The sequence below is a fragment of the Chrysemys picta genome, chromosome 3 (assembly GCF_011386835.1).
Source record: "Chrysemys picta bellii isolate R12L10 chromosome 3, ASM1138683v2, whole genome shotgun sequence".
Taxonomy (NCBI): domain Eukaryota; kingdom Metazoa; phylum Chordata; order Testudines; family Emydidae; genus Chrysemys; species Chrysemys picta.
In genome coordinates this window covers 81,835,589-81,855,559 of record NC_088793.1, presented here as the reverse complement: position 1 = coordinate 81,855,559, position 19,971 = coordinate 81,835,589, and the positions used below count along the sequence as shown (strand labels likewise).

The 19,971-nt window shown below is 40.9% G+C and overlaps 1 protein-coding gene across 2 annotated transcripts in view; it reads left to right on the top strand.

The window, feature by feature from the left end:
* The window catches only part of PREP (prolyl endopeptidase), a 170,104-nt gene that overhangs the window by 21,334 nt on the left and 128,799 nt on the right, over positions 1–19,971 (top strand). For both annotated transcript variants that reach the window (XM_008164904.4, XM_065588275.1), the window contains 4 exons: positions 3,343–3,476; positions 5,763–5,893; positions 11,993–12,202; positions 13,549–13,670. In XM_008164904.4, coding sequence (XP_008163126.1) covers positions 3,343–3,476; positions 5,763–5,893; positions 11,993–12,202; positions 13,549–13,670 — 597 coding nt within the window. The remainder of the gene's footprint in view (positions 1–3,342; positions 3,477–5,762; positions 5,894–11,992; positions 12,203–13,548; positions 13,671–19,971) is intronic.

Below are 19,971 nucleotides of genomic sequence, written 5' to 3'. Positions count from 1 at the left end.
TCCTTCTTGGTAGAGTACTGGAGGCTGTACTGCAGCTCTGTATACTTCTTGTGATGCAAGTGAAGCTAACACTATTTATATACACACTATAACAGGGGTCGGCCCCCTACGGCACACGTGCCAAAGTTGGCACGCGAGCCGATTTTTACTGGCATGCGGCATGGGCTGAGCCGCTCAGCCCCACCGCCACTCTGGAGTTCCAGCTGCCGGCTCCTGCAGGACCTGCTGCAAGACCCACCGCGGGTCCAACTCAGCACCCGCAGCTGGCCTGGGGGGAAGGAACCCCAGGCTGGCAGCGGGCTGAGACCCCGGCTGGCAGGAGCCTGCAGCCGAAACCCCAGAGCGGGGGTCGGGCTGAGCCACTCAGCCCGCCCAGCTCTGGAGTTCCCGCTGCTGGCCCCTTGCCAGCCGGGTCCCGCCGCTGGTCCCACTCAGCACCCGCTGCCAGCCTGGGTGAAGGAACCCAGGCTGGCAGCGGGCTGAGACCTCAGCTGGCAGGAGCTGGGGGCAGAAACCCCAGAGTGGCGGCAGGCTGAGCCAGTCGCTGCTCTGGGGTTCTGGCTGCTGGCCCCTCGCCAGCAAGGGTCTCTACCGTGCTGCTCCACTCACCTTGCTTACGGTTGGAGGCTCTCTTGCAGACAGGGTCCAGGACTCCAGCCCTGCTCAGGCCTACCAGCCACCTACTCCACTCACCTCAGCTGCCAATCTTGGTTTCCAGCCCTTGCTCAGCCTGCTTTCGGGCCTGGAGTCCCAGCAGGCCACCCTGGGCTCTGCTCCTGGTCCCCAGCCTGGGACAGTGAGGGTTGCATGCCAGGCAAGAGGGGGTGCAGCTCAGAACCCCATCTTAAAATTGCTTATCTTAGACCACACTGCCTTGGACCTTGTGCCTGCCTTCTATTGCCATTTTTTTTCCCACTGAGAGTTAAAGGGAACATTTGACAAAATGGCAGCTCCTAAGAAAGCGAAGCTAGATGTCCGATCATTTCAGCCTGCTTGGACAGATGCATTTGGATTTATTGAAAAGAAGGACCGTGCTATTTGTGCTTTCTGTTATGAAGGTGTTGTTTGTCGCACATCAAGTGTTCGACCTTTTGAAACGAAGCACGAGATGAAGCAGACAAGACTGAATCAATCAAAAAGGCAGTAGCAGCCTGAGAAGCAAAGCAGTGTTTTTAAAAGCTTAAGTGTAAGTAAAAATCAAGCTACAGAAGGAAGTTTCAAGATTGCACAGTGCTTTGCAAAAATCAGAAAGCCATTTACAGATGGGGAATATATAAAAAGTTTTTCTCAGCAGTTCAGAGATTTTGTTCAATGATTTGCCAAATAAAGATACAATCCTATCTAGAATAAAAGAACTGCCCATCTCTGCCAGAACAGTTTAGAGACGCATAAGTGAAATGGCAGAAAACATTAAGGAAAAGCAGACGACTGCATTGAAAGACACAGCAGTGTTTAGTGTTGCAGTTGATGAGAGCGTGGATATAAACGACGTTCCACGTTTGGCAATTGTTGCAAGATACTGTGCTTCCGATGAAATCCAAGAGAAACTTTGTTGCCTAAAACCCCTGCGTGGCACAACAAAGGGGGAAGATATACTGGAAAGTTTTGTAAACCATTTTGAAGAACGAGGAGTTAACATGAGAAAAATATTGTGTGACAACAGATGGTGCTCCTGCCATGGTTGGAAAACAGAAGGGATTTGTAAAGTTACTTGAAGATCAAATTGGCCATCCGACAGTCAAATTTCATTGTATCATCCATCAAGAAAACCTGTGTGCAAAAATTTCTAATTCAGAGCTTAATAATGTGATGAATACAGTGGTGCGAATTGTGAATTTCCTTGTTGCTCGTCTGCTTTGACTCGCAGACAATTTCAAGCACTGCTAGAAGAGATGGACAGTGCTTATAACGACATCCCACTTCACAGCAACATTTGGTGGCTAAGTCGTGGCAAGGTTTTGGTGCGCTTTTGTAAACTGTTTTGAGGCAATCAAGGCCTTTTTGTCGGAAAAAGAACAAAACTACCCCAAACTGGATGATGACAAATGGCTGTGTAAGCTCATGTTCCTAACTGATACTACTGCTCACCTGAACGAATTTAACCTCTGTCTCCAGGGTGCAGGGCAAACAGTTCTGGAACTTTATGAAGCGTGGAAAGCATTTGTTGTGAAACTAGCAGTTTTTTCTAGGGATATTCAAACTTCTACTTTCCGCTACTTCCAACACATAAAAGAGCTATCGACACGTTGCATTGTCAGTATAGATGAGATTGGAAAGTACATGCAAGAACTGGAATCAGAATTTTCTGACAGATTTCAAGTTTTCCAGCAATTTGGCCCAATGCTTTATTTTCTAATTAAACCTGAAGTTCAACGAAAGCGACTTGGATTTGTCTGTATTTCAGTGGATGGGTGTTGAAGATTTTGAAATCCAACTCATTCAGTTAAAAAGCTCAGAATTGTGGATATCAAAGTTTGTGGATCTGCGGAGCGCACTTGAAGCTACCGAGAGAGATCATGGGGCCTCTATTCTGACCTGCTGGACATCCCTGCCAGTGAAATTTAACTGTTTGAAGAAAATTGCAATGCTTTCAGCATTTGGATCCACGTACCTGTGTGAACAGGTATTTTCACACATGAAATCTGTCCTCTGTCCCTCTCGGAGCCGGTTAACAACAGATCACTCAGAAGCCTGTGTGCAGCTTAAAGTATCCAAATACGTGCCAGACATTGGAAAACTCAGCAAGGAAAAGCAAGGACAAGGACCACACTAAACTGAAGATCTGCATTTTAATTTAATTTTAAATAAAGCTTCTGAAACATTTTGAAAACCTTGTTTACTTTACATATAACATAGTTTAGTTATATATTAGACTTTTATAGCGAGACCTTCTAAAAAGCGTTAAAATGTATTACCGGCACGCGAAGCCTTAAATTAGAGTGTATAAATGAAGATTCGGCACACCACTGCTGAAAGGTTGCCGACCCCTGCACTATAATCTGATTTTTACCCAAGCCTCTTGGACAAATATGAGACGCTTTCTTAAATGCTTCTTTTTGGGGGATGGGAGGAAATCTGGTTTTTGGTGGCTGTAATTTTAATTACACAAGTGTGCCACTGAGAGTCAAGATTGAAATCTACTATTTTATCTTGAATACTTTATTTTCTATCACTTTATCATGATATTATGGAGGTAGGCGTTGAGACTCTTCATGGGTGACTCTACACGTCAAATACATAGAACAATTCTTTCTGTGCGACTTGTGTCAGAAGATAGATAGTATTTCTTGTACGACATATAGGTATGTTTGACTCAGCATGTGCATTATTTTTTACCTTCAGGCTTTTGTGGAGGCCCAGAATAAGCTTACAGTGCCCTTTCTTGAGCAGTGTCCTGTCAGAGGGTTATTCAAAGAACGAATGACTGAGCTCTATGACTATCCCAAGTACAGTTGCCACTTCAAGAAAGGAAAAAGGTATGTAAAGAAGCTGTTGGGTGCTTTTAAATCATAAAGCTGAATTCTAAGTCCTGGTTATAAGTAATAACTAGGATTACTAAGCTGGAAACGTCGAGTGGGGGGCCTGAGGAAATTTTGCTATTTTTACTCTGTGCAATTGACAGGACTTTACGTAGTCATTTTCATTATCTTTCTATGGATATTCTTTTGCTCAAAAGACCTTTAAATATCAGCAGAGGAGCAGAAAGTCATACTGTTTAACAAGGATTTAAAAAAAGAAAATGGGACTATAAGGGTACTCATTTAAAAACTTTAGTTACTGACAATTTTGCCAATTTAAATCGCAACTTTTGTTCCTTTTAACTAGGCGAGGGTAGAAAGCGGGATGTTGATTTTTGGGCTTTCCTCAACTGCAGAGATGGAGTTGCAGCTTGGGTTACCTCGTCCTATGACATCACTACAGAGACATGCAGCAGTTCTCAAGCAAAAAGAGCAAAGAGGGGATGTGATAGCCTTGTTTGTAATGTCCGTTTGTCCCATGTGGACATTTATTAATTGTAAAAATTCATAAAGAGCCCTTTCTATCTTTCAGTTCAGCCTTTTTTCAGTCAACCAATAGGTTTTGATGCTTTACCACAACTATCCACAGGTGCAAGGAATTCCCCTATCTTCCTTCCATGCTGCTTCACAGAGATTGGGAAAGGAGGACTACTCAGAAAGTGGCTTTGCTACACAAAGCCAGGGAGAGGAGCTGTAGCTCTTCCGATAGCATCCCTATCTGAAATATGTATTCACTATCCATTAGTAATGATCAGCCTCATGTGAGAGACTAACTTCAAAAAATTGTGATTGTTGTACCACTTCTAATCGTATTTATCCAGATCTAGAGATTACATGATATAAAAAGGACTTTCTCATGTACATCTTACTCAGTTGAAAAAAAGGCCTATAAACTTCTTATGGTTATAATATTTAGAAATTCATAAATCATATCATTTCAACTATAAGATAAGAAATAGCAGCTGCAACTAAGCATCTCTGAAACAGCAGCTATTACAGATACTCTTTAAAAAGCTGAGGGAGCACGAAAAGTGTTCTGGGAAACAGTGATCCAGTCACGCTAATTTAGTAAACTAGGAAGTGAAAATACCTGGCAACACAGAAGTGAAATTAACTTAAAAAAAAAAAAAACACTTTTGTAGTGATAATCAAGATGACCCATTTTAGACAGTTGACAAGAAGGCGTGAGGATACTTAACATGGGGAAATAGATTCAATATGTGTAATGACCCAGCCACTCCCAGTCTCTATTCAAACCCAAGTTAATGGTATCTAGTTTGCATATTAATATTAAGTGTCCTCACACCTTCTTGTCAACTGTCTAAAATGGGCCATCTTGATTATCACTACAAACGTGTTTTTCTCCTGCTGATGATAATAGCTCATCTTAATGAATTAGCCTCTTACAGTTGGTATGGCTACTTCCACTTTTTCATGTCCTCTGTAAGTGTGTATATATATCTTCTTACTGTATGTTCCATTCCATGCATCTGATGAAGTGGACTGTGGCCCACAAAAGCTTATGCTCAAATAAATGTGTTCATCTCTAAGGTGCCACAAGGACTCCTGTTCTTTTTGCGGATACAGACTAACACAGCAGCTACTCTGAAACCTGTCTCCTGACACTTATTGCTGTGCTAGACCTTAGCAAGGAAATGCAGGGAAACCATTTCAAATGCAGTTTCTTTTATTTAAAACTTACTTATCAGCCACCAGATACAGTGCTCAGGTTGGAAGGAAACATAAAGGAGTCATTTGCTCTAGGAAGCATATGAGGGGGAAAGTTTAGAGAATGAAAACTGTGAATTATTATTTTAAAAACTTTGAAATCGTAATATTGAGTGCAAAGGTTTTTTTAAGGTAAACTGTCCTATGAAGCTTCCCTAACTTGCTAAGATGTCAAAATTGTCAAACTGTTCAGTGTCATGTTGTAGTGTGGAAGTTACTTCATCCTCTATTGTGTATATAGTATGTGTGTGTTTTTGTTTGGGTTTTTGGTTTGTTTATGTTTTTGGTAGAAGGTGGCTTACATGAATTCCATATCCCTTTATTCTAGAAGCATTTGGATATCTGTTGTAAAGATGTCACTACTGTATGGCTTCTGTTTGTCTTTTATGGCTTCTTACCAATCTTTCATACCACCTTCTCCTCCTCCTCCTCCTTTTTCTTTCTTTTTCTTTTTCTAGCTGAGCTGGAAAATAAAAATAGCGTTCCTTTTTTACTCACTCAGTTTGTGTTTTCCAGGTATTTTCACTTTTACAATACTGGACTACAGAACCAACGAGTATTATATGTGCAAGAATCCTTGGATGCTGATGCCAAAATATTTCTTGATCCAAATAAGCTTTCTGATGATGGCACTGTGGCTTTACGAGGTCAGTGAGGCAGGAGTTTTTTTAAGAACAGAGATTGGGATTATTTTGAGGCTACAAAACTATAAAAGTTAAGGTTTTTTTTGTTTTGTTTATATCAAAACATAATGTTCATAAGTATTTTTGTGGGGAAAGCTATGGGGTCTGATTGGGGTTTTGTCTACTAAAAAAAAAAAAAAAAAAAAAAAAAAAGCAAAAGATAAAAAGATTTCCTAATGATTATATGTATGGGGAAAGAATATCTAAAGTCACTTGGGTAATCTTTCCTCTTTCTCTCAGAACAGGCTGTTGGCTTTCTGGATTGTTTTATAATCCCCATATGCATTTGTGTGATGGACACCTCTAATTCTCAGGTGCCTCAGCACTTTCTAGTGTAGTTTCTTTCAAATGTCAGTTCAAAGTATTTGTCCAGCTTTATGCCAGAATGGTAATTATTGGGCAAGGCAGAGTGGGAGTTCTCCAGAGTAGTGCTTTGCCTCTCCACTGATTGTCTATACAGTACAGAGTCCAGTTAAAAATGCTGATCTACCTTTTACAAAAGTTTTTGTATATTAATTAAGCTGTACCTGTGGCACAGTCATGTCAGCCTCATGCTACATCCATGCACAGCCCAGCTGCGTTGAACAAGCAAGGAATGTCTCTAACTTGAGGCAGAATCCTAGTGAAGGCCAGGCAGTATGTAGTTTTCAAATGAGTTAGCAGGTTGAGAATGTGTGCGGGAACTTAGGGCTTACCTTAACCTATTAACTCATGTGAAATGTACCCTCTATAGGCTGAACTGTTTGGCAATAGTGACCATAATGTAATTAAATTTAACATCCTTGTAGGCGATGAAAATATCAAAACCCCCACCACAGTAACATTTAACTTTTAAAAAGGGGAACTACACAAGAATAAGGATGCTAGTTAGATGGAAATTAAAAAGAGCAGTCACAAAGGTAAAATGCCTGCAACCAGCATGGAGCCAACTTAAAAACACTAACAGGCTCAGACTAAACGTATACTCTAAATCAAAAAAGACTACCACCGTGGCTAAACAGTGGAGGCAAAAAGGCATCCTTTAAAATATGGAAGTCAAATTCTAATGAGGAAAATAGGAAGGAACATAGACACTGACAAGTAAATTTTAAAAAAATATATTAAGGGAGGCCAAGAAAGCATTTGAGAAGCAACTTGCTAAAGATGTCGAAACGAACAGTAACTTTTTTTTTAAAGTACATCAGAAGCAGGAAGCCTGCCAAACAGGAGTGGGGCCCACTAGATGACAGAGGGGCTAAAGGAGCACTCAAAGAAGACAAGGCCATTGCAGAGAGACCAAATGAATTCTTTGCATCGGTCTTCACTGTAGAGGATGTGGGGGATATGCCCACATTAGAGCTGTTATTTGGTAGCGACAAAATCTGAAGTACTGTCCAACTTGATGTGTCAACAGAAAAATGTTAGAACAAATTCATCAATAAACTGTAGTAAGTCACCAGGACCAGATGGTATTCGCCCAAGAGTTCTGAAAGAATTAAAGTATAACATTACAGAACTAGTAACAGTAGTGTATAACCTATCACTGAAATCAGCCTCTGTACCAGATGACTGGAAGGTAGCGAATGTAATGCTGTCTTTTTAAAAGAGGCAATCATGGCAATTACATGCAGGTGAGCCCAAAATAAGTACTGGGCACCAGCACTTTTGTAAAGGGAAGTCATGCCTCATTGATCTATTAGAATTCCTGGAGGGAGCCAACAAGAATACAACCTAATATCTTTCTTTGACAGTTCAACAAGCCTTGTGGATAAGGGAGAAGCAGTAGATGTGATATATCTCGAGTTTAGTAAGGCTTTTGATACTGTCTCACATGACCCTCTCATAAGCAAACTATGTCAATATAGCTTAGCGAAACCTACTATAAGGTGGGTGCACAACTGGTTAGAAAACTGTACTCAGAGAGAAGTTATAATTGGTTCACTGTCAAGCTGTAAGGGCATATTGAGTGGGATCCCACAGGAATCTGTCCTGGGTCCAGTTCTATTCAATATCTTCATAAATGATTTGGATAGTGTCATAAAGAGTACACGTATGAATTTTGCGGACAGTACAAAGCTGGGAGGGGTTGCAAGAGTTTTGGAGGACAGGATTAGAATTCAAAATGATCTTGACAAACTGGAGAAATGGTCTGAAATAAATGGGATAAAATCAATATGTGCAAATGCGAAGTACTCCACTTAGGAAGGAACAATCAATTGCATAAGTACACAATGGGAAATGACTGCCTAGGAAGGAATCCCACAGAAGAGGATCTGGTGGCTATAGTGGATCACTAACCTAAATATGAGTCAACAATGTAATACTGTTGCAAAAAACAAACAAACAAAAAAACGAACACCATTCTGGGATGTATTAGCAGAAGGGTCGTAAGCAAGACACGAGAAAAAATTCTTCTATTCTACTCAACACTGAAAAGGTCTCAACTGGAATACTGTCTTCAGTTCTGGGCACCAGACTTTGGGAAAGATGTGTACGATTTGGAGAAAGTCCAGAGGAGAGCAACAAAAATGATTAAAGGTCTTGCAAGCATGACCTACAAGAAAAAAATTAGGTTTGTTTACTCTGGAAAAGACTGAGGGGAGACATAAGAGTCTTCAAATATGTAAAATGTTAGAAATTGGAGGGTGATAAATTGTTTTCCTTATCCACTGAGGAGAGGACAAGAAGTAATAGGCTTAAGTTGGAGCAAGGGAAGTTTAGGTTAAAACTTTGTAAGTGTAAAGGTAGTTGAGCACTGGAACAAATTACCTAGGGAAGGTGTGGAATCTGTCTAATCTTTTCTAAAAAACCTCCCATGACAAACACTTGTCAGGGATGGTTTTTGATAATACTAAGTCCTGCCTCAGTGCAGGGGACTGGACTAGATGACCTATTGAGGTCCCTTCCCTTCCTACATTTCTATAATTCTGTGTGGATAAGGGTGATCCAGTTGATATGGTGTACTTGGATTTTCCAAAAGCCTTTGACAAGGTCCCTCTGAGGAAACTGAGAACATGTCTACATTGTGATTAAACACCAGCAACTGGCCTTTGTCAGCTGACTTGGGCTCCTGGGACTTGGGCTATGGGGCTGTTTAATTGCAGTGTAGAGATGTTTGGGCCTGGGCTCTGGAACCCTTCCCCCTCATGAGGTCCTTGAGCCCAAGTCTGAACACAACACTGCAAGTAAACAGCCCCATAGCACGAGTCAGCTGACATGGGCCAGCTGCAGGTGTTTAATTGCGGTGTAGATATATTCTAAGTAGCCCTGGGATAAGAGTGAAGGTCCCTTTGTAGATCAATAACTGGTTGCAAGATAGGAAACAAAAGGCAGGAATAAATAGTCAGTTTTCACAATGGAGAGGGATGAAGAGTGCAGTCCTCCAAGGATCTGTATTTGACCTGTACTGTTCAATATATTCATTAATTATCTGGAAAAGGGCATGAACAGTGAAGTGGTGAAGTTTGCAGATACAAAATTATTCAAGATAAGTCCAAAGCAGGCTGTGAGGAGTAACAGAAGGATTTCACAAAACTAGGTAACAGGGCAACAATGTCAGATGTAATTCAACATAGATAAGTGCAAAATAATGCACATGGGGGAAAAATAATCCCAACTATACATATATAATAGATTCTAAATTAGCTGTTATCACCCAAAAAAGTGGTCTTGGAGTTACCATGGGTAGTTCTCTGAAAACATCAGCTCAGTGCATCGCAGCGATCTAAAAGGCTAACAGTATGTTTGGAACTATTAGAAAAGGAATAGAAACAAAGACAAAAAATTGTAATGCCAATATATAAATCCATGGCGCACCCATGCTTTGAATACTGTGTCCAGTTCTGGTTGCCCCATCTCAAAAACGTTCTAGTGGAACTGGAAAAGGTTCAGAGAAAGGCAAGAAAGATGATCACAGGTAAGGAACAGTTTCCACATGAGGAGGGACTAAAAAGATTAGGGCTGTTCAACTTAGAAAAGAGACAACTAAGGGGGGATATGAGACAGGTCTATAAAATCGTAAGCGGTATGGAAAAAGTAAATAACACTTCGCTGTTCACCCTGTTTATTTACCTTTTCAAACAATACAAAAACCAGGAGTTACCTGATTAAATTAAGAGGCAGCAGGTTTAATTCAAACGAGAATGTCCTTCTCTCACAAAGCACAACTAACCGGTGGAACTCATTGTCATGACGTATGATGGCCAAAAGTATTACTAGTTTAAAAAAAGACCTACTTATGTTCATGGAGGATAAGTCCATCAGTGACACTTAGCCAAGATGGTGAGTGATCCAACCCATGCTCAGGCAACCCTAACCCTTTGACTAGCAGGGAGTGAAAGACTGATGGATCATTCCATAATTGCCTTGTTCTGTATACTCCTCCTGAAGCTCTGTTGGGAGACAGGATACTGGGCAAAGTTGATGATAGTCTGGCTCAGCATGGCAGCTCTTATGTTCTTACCTCAAGTGAGTTAACACTTTTTTTCCTATTGAAGACAAGGCCTCATGAGCTATAAAGGCAGGTAGAGGGGTGGTACGCCTGTGCACAGGGGTGAAGGAAGGCTTTTTAAAAAAATAAATAAAGCTTAATTTAATTTGTAATTGTATTGCTAGTGGAAACACCAGGCCAAATTCAGGCCTGGTGCAATCCATTCTCTTCAGTAGAGTTGAGTTTGTTTATAACCAGACTGAATTGTCCCTCAGTGTCTGGGCCAACATCCATCTAAGGCTCTCCTGAAAGATGTTGCAGAATCTTGTTTTCCTCCCATGATTCAGATAGAACTACATAAATCTTGGGTCTTTTCCTACTAATTCTGTTAGGTCTGATGGTGCACAATTTTTCCAGTTTATTTCTCTATATTTTCTATTGCTCTGCAGAGTCTAACTTGAAATGACTGTCTCTGGAATGGCAATCACTTTCTTTGAGGAAGTTTGTCCTTTGTCAGCCCATCTCTACCCCTTTTAAATTAATTCATTATAAGCCTGCCTCTCTCCTCTCCCCCAGTATTCACAGGCAAGTGAGGAAAAGGCTCATAGTTCAGATAGTTGTTAGTAGAGTGTCCTCCGCATTTGTCACGTACCAGTCTTTCTTTGTGTAAAAAGGATGGCATGCTAAGCTAAACTCTCAATCAGTGAGCTGTGAACTTCTGGAATCTCCAGGGACTCCAGAAAAGTGAATACCATGTGTTTGGGAACAATTGATTGTACTAAAGATCCCTTCATATCCCCCAGAACGAATTACCAACCATCGCTGATGAGATCTTCTGGGGGCAAGCGGGTGATCCTGCTAATTATGTTGACCTCTCTGGTCGTTAATGAATACTTGAATATTCTGGGTGAAGTATCTTTTATTGGAGCAAGTTCTGTTGGTGAAAGAGACGAGCTTTTGAGCTACACAGAGCTGTGTGTAGGAACTCTAATAAATGTATAGATTTATTATAGGGTCAAACAGTGCAAATTTTGAAAGCTGCATTTGGGAAAAAAAGTGTGCCCCTTCCCAATTTAATTACAGACAGGTTTTTAGGAGGGAGCGACTTGAACACTGCAGAGCCCACCAGTAAAGTGCCATGCCTCCTCACTTCAGCTGTGATTTACTCTAAGCAATGGATTGGAAGTGACAGACGCACTAAATAGTTCCATCAGTGGCAGCTCTGGGAGTAGAAATAAAGAGTCCTGCCTCGCTGTCTTTTGGGATAACCACTAGACAGCACTCCTTCTAGTTACTACATATGTGTATAAATAACTTGCATCACCACTTCATTTTGGAAGATGGTAAGATGCTTCCAACCTAAAGATGTGCAGTAGATGAGAGATGGCCAGCAACCAAAGATCACTGGTGCTGCCAGTGCATTCACTATTAGTTGCTGGCGGAGGGAGGAGCCACAACCTACTTCAGTAGTTTAAAACCAAAAAAAAAAAAAAAAAAAAAAAGTGTGCTCTAAATGTTTATTTAAAAGTGAAAGTTATTTTTTTAATGCTTTTCAACTTTAAACTGGTGACATACTTCTGTCTGTGGCAAATGGTAGAAAGTTGTGCAGCCAAATAGAAAGAGTGACCCAGGCATTTGTTTGTCTTTATCTATAGGTTATGCATTCAGTGAAGATGGTGAATACTTTGCTTATGGTCTGAGTTCCAGTGGCTCAGACTGGGTAACTATCAAGTTTATGAAAGTGGACGGTCCTGAAGAGCTTCCAGATACGCTGGAAAGGGTTAAATTCAGTTGCATGGCTTGGACCCATGATGGAAAAGGCATGTTCTACAACTGCTATCCAAAACAAGATGGGAAAAGTGATGGTAAGTATACCTTGAATCAGTGGAGAAAAATAACCCCTTTTTTCAAGAGGTGGGTGTAATAGTGGCTAAAAAATTGTTTTACTTGAGCACTGTTTAACCACATCCATGGCAAGTTGCCCCAGGAAATTTCCTTAGGCAGTTGAGAAATGTGTAGAATATTGATTGACCTCTTGATACTCACTCCCCTCTGAGATTGCTCCTTCTACAAGTACTGTATACTGCACTCTCCATTCCTGCAAAGACTTAACGTACATATGCGTTCCCTGATCATCGTGGTAAAGGTGTGTAAGTCTTTGAATGATCAGGGCCTAAATCCATATACATGATTTTCCTTTATAAGTGGTTTTTTTTCCTGTCTCTCCTTTCTTGTCCTTTGTTTATAAAAAAAAAAAAAAAAAAAAAAAATTTACTCATTTTTCTTTCCACAGTGAGGTTTTTGAAGATCTTGTACCAAGCACTTTTTGTTAAACATACTGGGAGCAAGTCTTTCTCTTAATTTTTACACATTCAACTGCAATGGAACTATAATTTGGACAAACTTCCAAATTTGGTACCTTGCCTTGTCCTTTTTGCATTGAAATAATGCTCTAAGTTCAGAAGTTTAAAAAATCACATAGCAGTGCTGTAGTGTAAATCTAGAAGTATTTGGTAAGGATTGAGTTACTGACTAAACTGCATCTGTCTGTCACTCCTGAACATTTAAAGCAAACAAATGGTTAATGAGAAGAAAAAGGAAAAAAAAAAAAAAAAAAAAAACAGGAAATGCAGCCTAAATGTTAAATGCCCCAAAATTACTGGGCCAATATTCTTTTTTACCTTGATTTGATTAAACAAAATCTAATGGCATGGATTCCTATTTTCCTATCCCAAACTTTATCTAGCACTTCATGCAAAGCCTTAAAATATCACTTCTTGATTTTCAGCAAGTATTATTATTATATGAACACTAACTGATAACATTGGTATCGCTAGGATATTATCTTACTAAACATCTAAATATCTTACTTATTAAAAGGGATGACTGTAAATGGCATCTCATGTTACATGATGCCAAAACCTACTCAGATATTTTCGACTCCTTGAATAATGTTTGCAGTTGCTGATAGCTTCCAGAAAATGGAGCATGAAACAATGAGTCCTGAAATTAGCAATATTTGTCATACCTGCTTCTCCCCCGAATACACACCCTTCTTGTGTAGTGAGAATAAGAATGGCTGCTGACCCTTATCCGGCTGCAATCCTTGATAAACTCCGTTCAACACAAGTGTGTGTACGGAGGCAGAGAAGCTTGCAAAAAGTTTATGGTGTTAATGAAAATTAAATAATTCCCTTCTGAATTATACCAGGCACTGAGACCTCCACTAATGTGCACCAGAAGCTGTTTTACCACATCCTTGGGACAGACCAGTCAAAAGATGTTTTATGTGCTGAATTCCCTGATGAGCCAAAATGGATGGGTGGAGCTGAGGTAAATTGCACACTTTATTTATCTTTATGCATGTTCAGCCTCTTTGATTAAACCAAACTGTAATATTTATTACAAACAAAAAAATCTATGTTAAGACCATTATTAAGGTTGCAAAGTCAAAGGCTCAAAAGTTAGGAAGTGCCAGAATTAAAGCTACTTATACGGTTTTAATTCGGTCATTCTGTGCATCTGCATTATGATACAGACTTTAATTTCATGATCTCATACTTTTTTTTTTTCCCTTGGGATCCTGCGTCATTCAGCACAAAGTTTGGACAAGCTCTGGGGATGAAGCAGGGTAGTGTAGTGAAGGAGACTGTTGCCTATAGGCCCCCTGACTCATTTGTTGTGGAAGTTGGAAAGTGCATTGCGAATGAGGCAGAGTATGTGCAGGAAAAGAAGGGAGGGTTTCAGGGATAAAGCAGGTGAATGCTCTCCTGGAGAATTGGATTTTATCCTTCCCTTGCCACAGAATTCCTATGTGATGCTGGACAGGCCATGTAAGGGTTGGTCTACACTGAGGGGGGATGTAAGAAACGCAACTTCAGCTACAGGAATAGCGTAGGTGAAGTCAACATCTTATTTCGACTTACCTCGGGTCCTCACGGCGCGGGATTGACGGCCGTGGCTCCCCCGTCAACTCTGCTACCGCCGCTCGCCCTGGTGGAGTTCTGGAGTCAACGGGAATGCGTTCAGGGATCGATTTATCGCGTCTAGATGAGACGTGATGTATCGATCCCCAATAGATCAATTACTCCCTGCCGATTCGGCAGGTAGTCTGCATGTACCCTAAGTCACAATTTTTACAGGTGATCACTAATTGTGACTGCCTCATTGTACGGAGCCTGACATGGGACCCGGAGGTCTGACTTGCAGAGTTGCTGAGCACTCACAGCTGAAACTGAAGTCAACGAAATCTGTGATTTGAATATTAAGTATATATAATATATAATGTTAAATACTCTGAGAAATCAGGTCCTAGATGTCTTAATTTGGGTACACAATTAGTTAATACTTTTGACCTTGGTCTCAGTGTCTCAATTTCCTTTCTATAAAATGGGGGTAATAATACCGTTCATCTCATAGCTGCCGTGTGAAGCTAGATTAATGTTTGTGCAGCGCTCAGATGCTATAGTGATGACTACTCCAGAAAAGCCTGCAAGGAAATTAATAGTTGTCTTCAGGGTGGGATTTGAATAGTGTTAAGCAAATAAGCAGAGCCACACACTGAATAATAAAGATAAAACAAAACATTGAATAGCTGCCATTTAGTGAGCAGCATCCTATGGTACATGGAAGGAGGCAGGGTTTTTGTGGAAAAAATTACACGTGATTAAGTAGTTAAAGACACTATCATAATTAAGGCTAAGATTTTGTCATGGATATTTTTAGTAAAAGTCATGGACAAAAAAGATTCACGAAACCATGACCTGTCCGTGACTTTTACTAAAAATATACCTGACAAAATGGGGATCTGCGGGTCCCCACACTGTCTGAAGCGGGGCAGCTGCGCAGGGGCCAGGAGCTGTGGAGGTCCCCCACTGCCCTTGGGGGCCAGGAGCTGCAGGGGGTTGCCCACGGTGGCCTGGCGTTCCCCCCAGCTCCCGACCATTGCAGGCTGAAGTCCATGGAGGTCACTGGAAGTCACGGATTCTGTGACTTCCACGACCTCCATGACTAAATCATAGCCTTAATCATAATGCATATTCAGAAGATGCCTGAATTAAGGTTGCATAGGTAGGAACTTTAATTCTGGCAGTTAACTTGTGAGATCTTAACTTTGCAATCCTAATGTTCTTTTAACATAGTTCTCTGTGTAACTTCCTGGGTTGTGTGTAGAGGGGGGCTTTTTTTGTTTTTGTTTTAATTTTTTAAGGCACACTGAAAAAACAAATGCCATCATATGGCGGCATATTGACACCCACATAAGTCATTAGCAGGGTTGGAAACTTGAGACCAACTAAACAGACCTCTGCCACATGAACTAACAGAATAACTGATAGCAGTAGTAGGTTGTCATCCTCTATGTGGAGGGGGATGGAAAATTGCCAGTGGATTTCACAGGTATCTGCTTACTGTAGAGTAGTGGTGAGACTTGGGATTCTTGGGCTCCATTCCATGCTCTGGTGGGGAGTATGCTCTAGTAGGCACAGATTCTTCTTCGAGCTCCCCAAACGTGACTCCAACCTGTCCATGTCCCAGTCCTGTCTCTTCCCCACTCCCGCTCGCATTCTCCTCACCTAGCCAGTCCTAGGCTTCACTCTTTAGGTTTCTTACCTATCTTACCGCCCAGCCAGTAGTTCCTGCCCCTGGGTGGATGGATGTGATCTCAGTCTGTCTTCTCCTCTTCCCCCTCCTGTTGATTTACCTTACTCTTCTCATCGGAGGTAGAGTACAGAGGTCGACTGGAGAGCGATCTGCTGTCGATTTGTCGGGTCTTCTCAGAGCGGCAATCCCGTCTGTATTGTAGATGTAGCCTTAGTTTCCTTGCCCAACGACTTTGTCTTCTCTATCCATCCAGTCCCATTGTTCCATTCCCCACTCCTTAGTCCAACTCTTATCCCTTCTGCATTCCAGTCAGGAGCAGGGGAAATCATTTGGGAGCATTGGGGAGATAGGTTCCCATGCTCTCAGTTTAGGTGACCAGACTTGGCACCAGCAGGCTGAAAGTGTGGGGAAAAGTCCTGCTCATCCCAAGAGTGGAGTCTCTGATAAGCATGTGTAAACTCCAACTTTTTTTAAAATGTCAAATATGGATAGTCTTTAATGGGGATGATATTTAAAAAAAAAAAAAAAAGGGGGTGCATCCCTGGCACAAAGGCCACCGCTGCCAAATTTCAAGTTCCCTATTCCAAAGGATAGCAAAACACTTCCCTGTCCCCCACCCCCGAGTCTCCTCTGAAATGGCTGAGCTGTTTTGACTGAAATTTTCCAAAACAATTCAGCATGAGACAGACCGCAGGCGCAGAAAATCAGTCCAAATGGTTAAACTCTGGCAAAGTTTTAAAAGCATCCTTTTAGTGGGATGTGTTGGGCAATCTTAATATTAGGCTGCAGTACCAGTCTCACCTATAATAATTCATTAAAGAGCCACAGGCTTGAGTGGGTTGAAAATAGCAAAGTATTGGCTACAGAGTAACTCCTACCCTGCATATAAATTGGCAGACAGAATCGGTGATAATAGTCATCATTCAGGTAATCCTAGAACTGATCTTCTTAATAGTTGATATTCTCTTGGAATTTTCAGATCTACTCCAGCTACTGTACTTAACCACTCTGCTCTACTGCTATTTATGATTTTTTTATTATTTTTATTTTTATCTCCTTTTGTGATGAATAATACTGCTTTTGTCCTGTTTGGTGTACTCAGCACATAGAACTACAGTAGTTAAATATTTTTTTCAAAATTGCAAGTCACTGTCAACAGAAAAGCTGGAACAGTTGGAAGACAAATAGTTTCTATCAAAGAATTTTAAAAATCCATTTAAGAAAAAGGCAGTGATCCAGATTTAGATCCCTCATTTGTGAAATTCCTTGGGGAGAAAAACCTCCGTGAAGTAGGGTTTTTTTTGTTTTTGTTTTGTGTTTTGTTGTTGTTTTCTTTTTTTTAAATTAGAGCACATATGAATCATAAAATCTAGAGATGGCAAAGACCTCTGAAGCAAGTGGTTTCTCAACCAGGGGCCTACGCCCCTGGGGGGTTGCGAGCAGGTTTCAGAGGGTTCGCCAAGCTGGGCCAGTGTTAGACTTGCCGGGGCTCAGGGCAGAAAGCTGAAGGTGCACTGCATGGTCGTGAAGCATGAGGTCCTGAGCTCCGCCACCTGGGGCTGAAGCAGAAGCCTGAGCAACTTAGCTTCATGGTGCCCCTGTGGCATGGGGCAACTGCCCTGCTTGCTACCCCTTAATGCTGGCCCTGGCTTTTAGATGCAGAAAACCAGTTATTGTGGCACAGGTGGACCATGTCGTTTTTATAGCGTGTTTGGGGGTCTCAGAAAGAAAAAGGTAGAGAACCCTTGTCTTAGGCCATGCAGTCCATCCATGAAGTAGTTATTCAGTAGATCACATACTATAAACTTTAATCTGTCACTGAAAATTAGTCAAATAGTAAAAACTAGAAAGCTTATGGAGTTAAATTGATAAGAAAGGGATGTAACTTGAAAACTGTTGTCCTTATTTTCTCACTCTTGTAAATAAACTGATTCCTCTCAGTCTGTTGGTGACAGATGTCTCATAGTGATGAACCCACTGATTCACACTGGTGACGCACATTGTTAGAGTACACATGTTATTGTGAAAGCTAATTCATTTTCCTTTTGGGCACTGTTTTCTGATATGTACAAAACCTAGGGGATCTTTTTATGCTAGCTAGGTCAATAATATAAGGGGTCATGGTGTGCTCTCTTGAGGGAAATCTTGCCTCCAAACTCATAGTAGGAACCTGTTGAATGATCTCTTGTCAGTTAATGGAGGGGAAACCTGCAACGGAGGCTTTTCTTATTCAAGTGAAAGAAGCATGGTAGACATATCTTGATGTGTGACATCAAGCTGAATGTGAGAACTCATTGTAGAATCTTCATGATGAAAGGCAAAGTGTCCGCCATGCCAGGCACAGAGTTGCCATCACACCTTTGGCCTCTGAAAGCCATGTCCGTGTCAGTTCTGTATGCAGTGGTTCCACCACCAAGACAGGGAGCTTGAGGAAGATTTACATTAATGAAAGATGTGGCTTTTTTTCTAGTAAAATTTGCCTTCTGTGACATTTTGTATGTGATAATGACACAATATAGTCCTTATGTTGAATGAACAAACCACCTTTCTAATGTTTTGTAGCAAGAATTTATCTTTGTATAGCATGAAAACTAATATGAAGAGCGTAGGGAAGCTGCCAGATCTCTTAGGGCCTGCAGATGTTGAAAGGGGTTGCTGCTGTGAACCCTGGGGAAAGTAATGAATAGAGAAATTTCTGGATAATGAATTAGTATTGCTTCCCTGGGATCTAGGAAGAATAATCCTCCTGAAATTCTGATCCTGGGGAGGGAGGGAGAAAACCTAATGGAGTTTGTTTGGTTTTTTAAAGATTTGAGCGTAGCCTACCTGATTTTACTGAAGAGACAAATAGCTATGTACTAATCTAATAAAGATGCTTAAACTGTTAAAACTTGTAGGAGTGCCCTGGGCTCCTGTTGTGAAATACTTTGCACCTGTATGTATTAGATTGAAAAAAACAAGTTAATAAAAAATTAGGACTCTTACGGAGGGGGGAGAGGGGGGCAGTGTGTGGAGCTTGCCCATCAGTTTTAGTATCTTGAATAAAATTGTTTTATTGTTACTTTAATTGTAGTGTTTTCCCAAAGTCCCTTCATGGTAAAAGGGAAAATGCTGTGTGTAAAGGGTGGGAAAGTAGATCAGAATTTCTCTTTATATGAACTTGGTTGTAAGACTTGACTGAATCTTGTCTGGCAAACTTTTGAAGGGGTGTGTGAGAAAAATGGCCGAGACAAAGTTAATTGGAAAAATTCAAGAGACTTTGTACACCTAAGGCATCTGTTATTAATTAAAATGTTTACTGGCTTTGCTGCGCTCTTTAAATATCTTTGACTGCTTATTTTCTCTTAAGGTGTTGATATCCTATGAAATGTAACCATCTGCAATTGAACATCTTTTTATTAAGCATATTTGTTGTGTATATCCAGAGTCTTCTCTACTTCCTTAAGTGACAAAAAGTTTACGTAGTGCTTAGCCGTATTGGCCTTGCAGGGCTGGGAGAGCTGCATTCTCTTCCATTTTATACAGTTATAGCAGTGCAAACCCAAATAAGGCCATGGGGTATACCAAGTGTAATTGAAAAGCTTAATCTGGCCTATAGAACCTTGCTTGTTGCTGGTGCTACCGGAGATGGAAAGAACTCCTTTTGAATCTTGTATCCAAGCCTGAGGTTGCAGGGCTGACTCCTAGGTGGGGGAATACACTTGAAAAGGAAATCCTTGGGATGACAGTCACAGTAAAACCACTGTACTTTAAAAATTCTCTATGACAGATGTAGACCTGATTAGGTATATTTTTTTTTCAAAGGAGAAAAATGAAAATAGGTCACTGACTTGGGGAAAGCAAAATAGAAGCAATTTGGTCAGTTTAATACCTTTGAGAGACAACATGCAATAAAAAAGCCTCAATTCCCTGACTCATTGCTCAGTCACTTGCATGTCTGTCTGATACAATAGCTGTTTGATTTAAACATAATTGCTGATGCTGCAAATGGTATTATTGAAAGATTGCTTTGAAAGATTGATTGATAGAAACA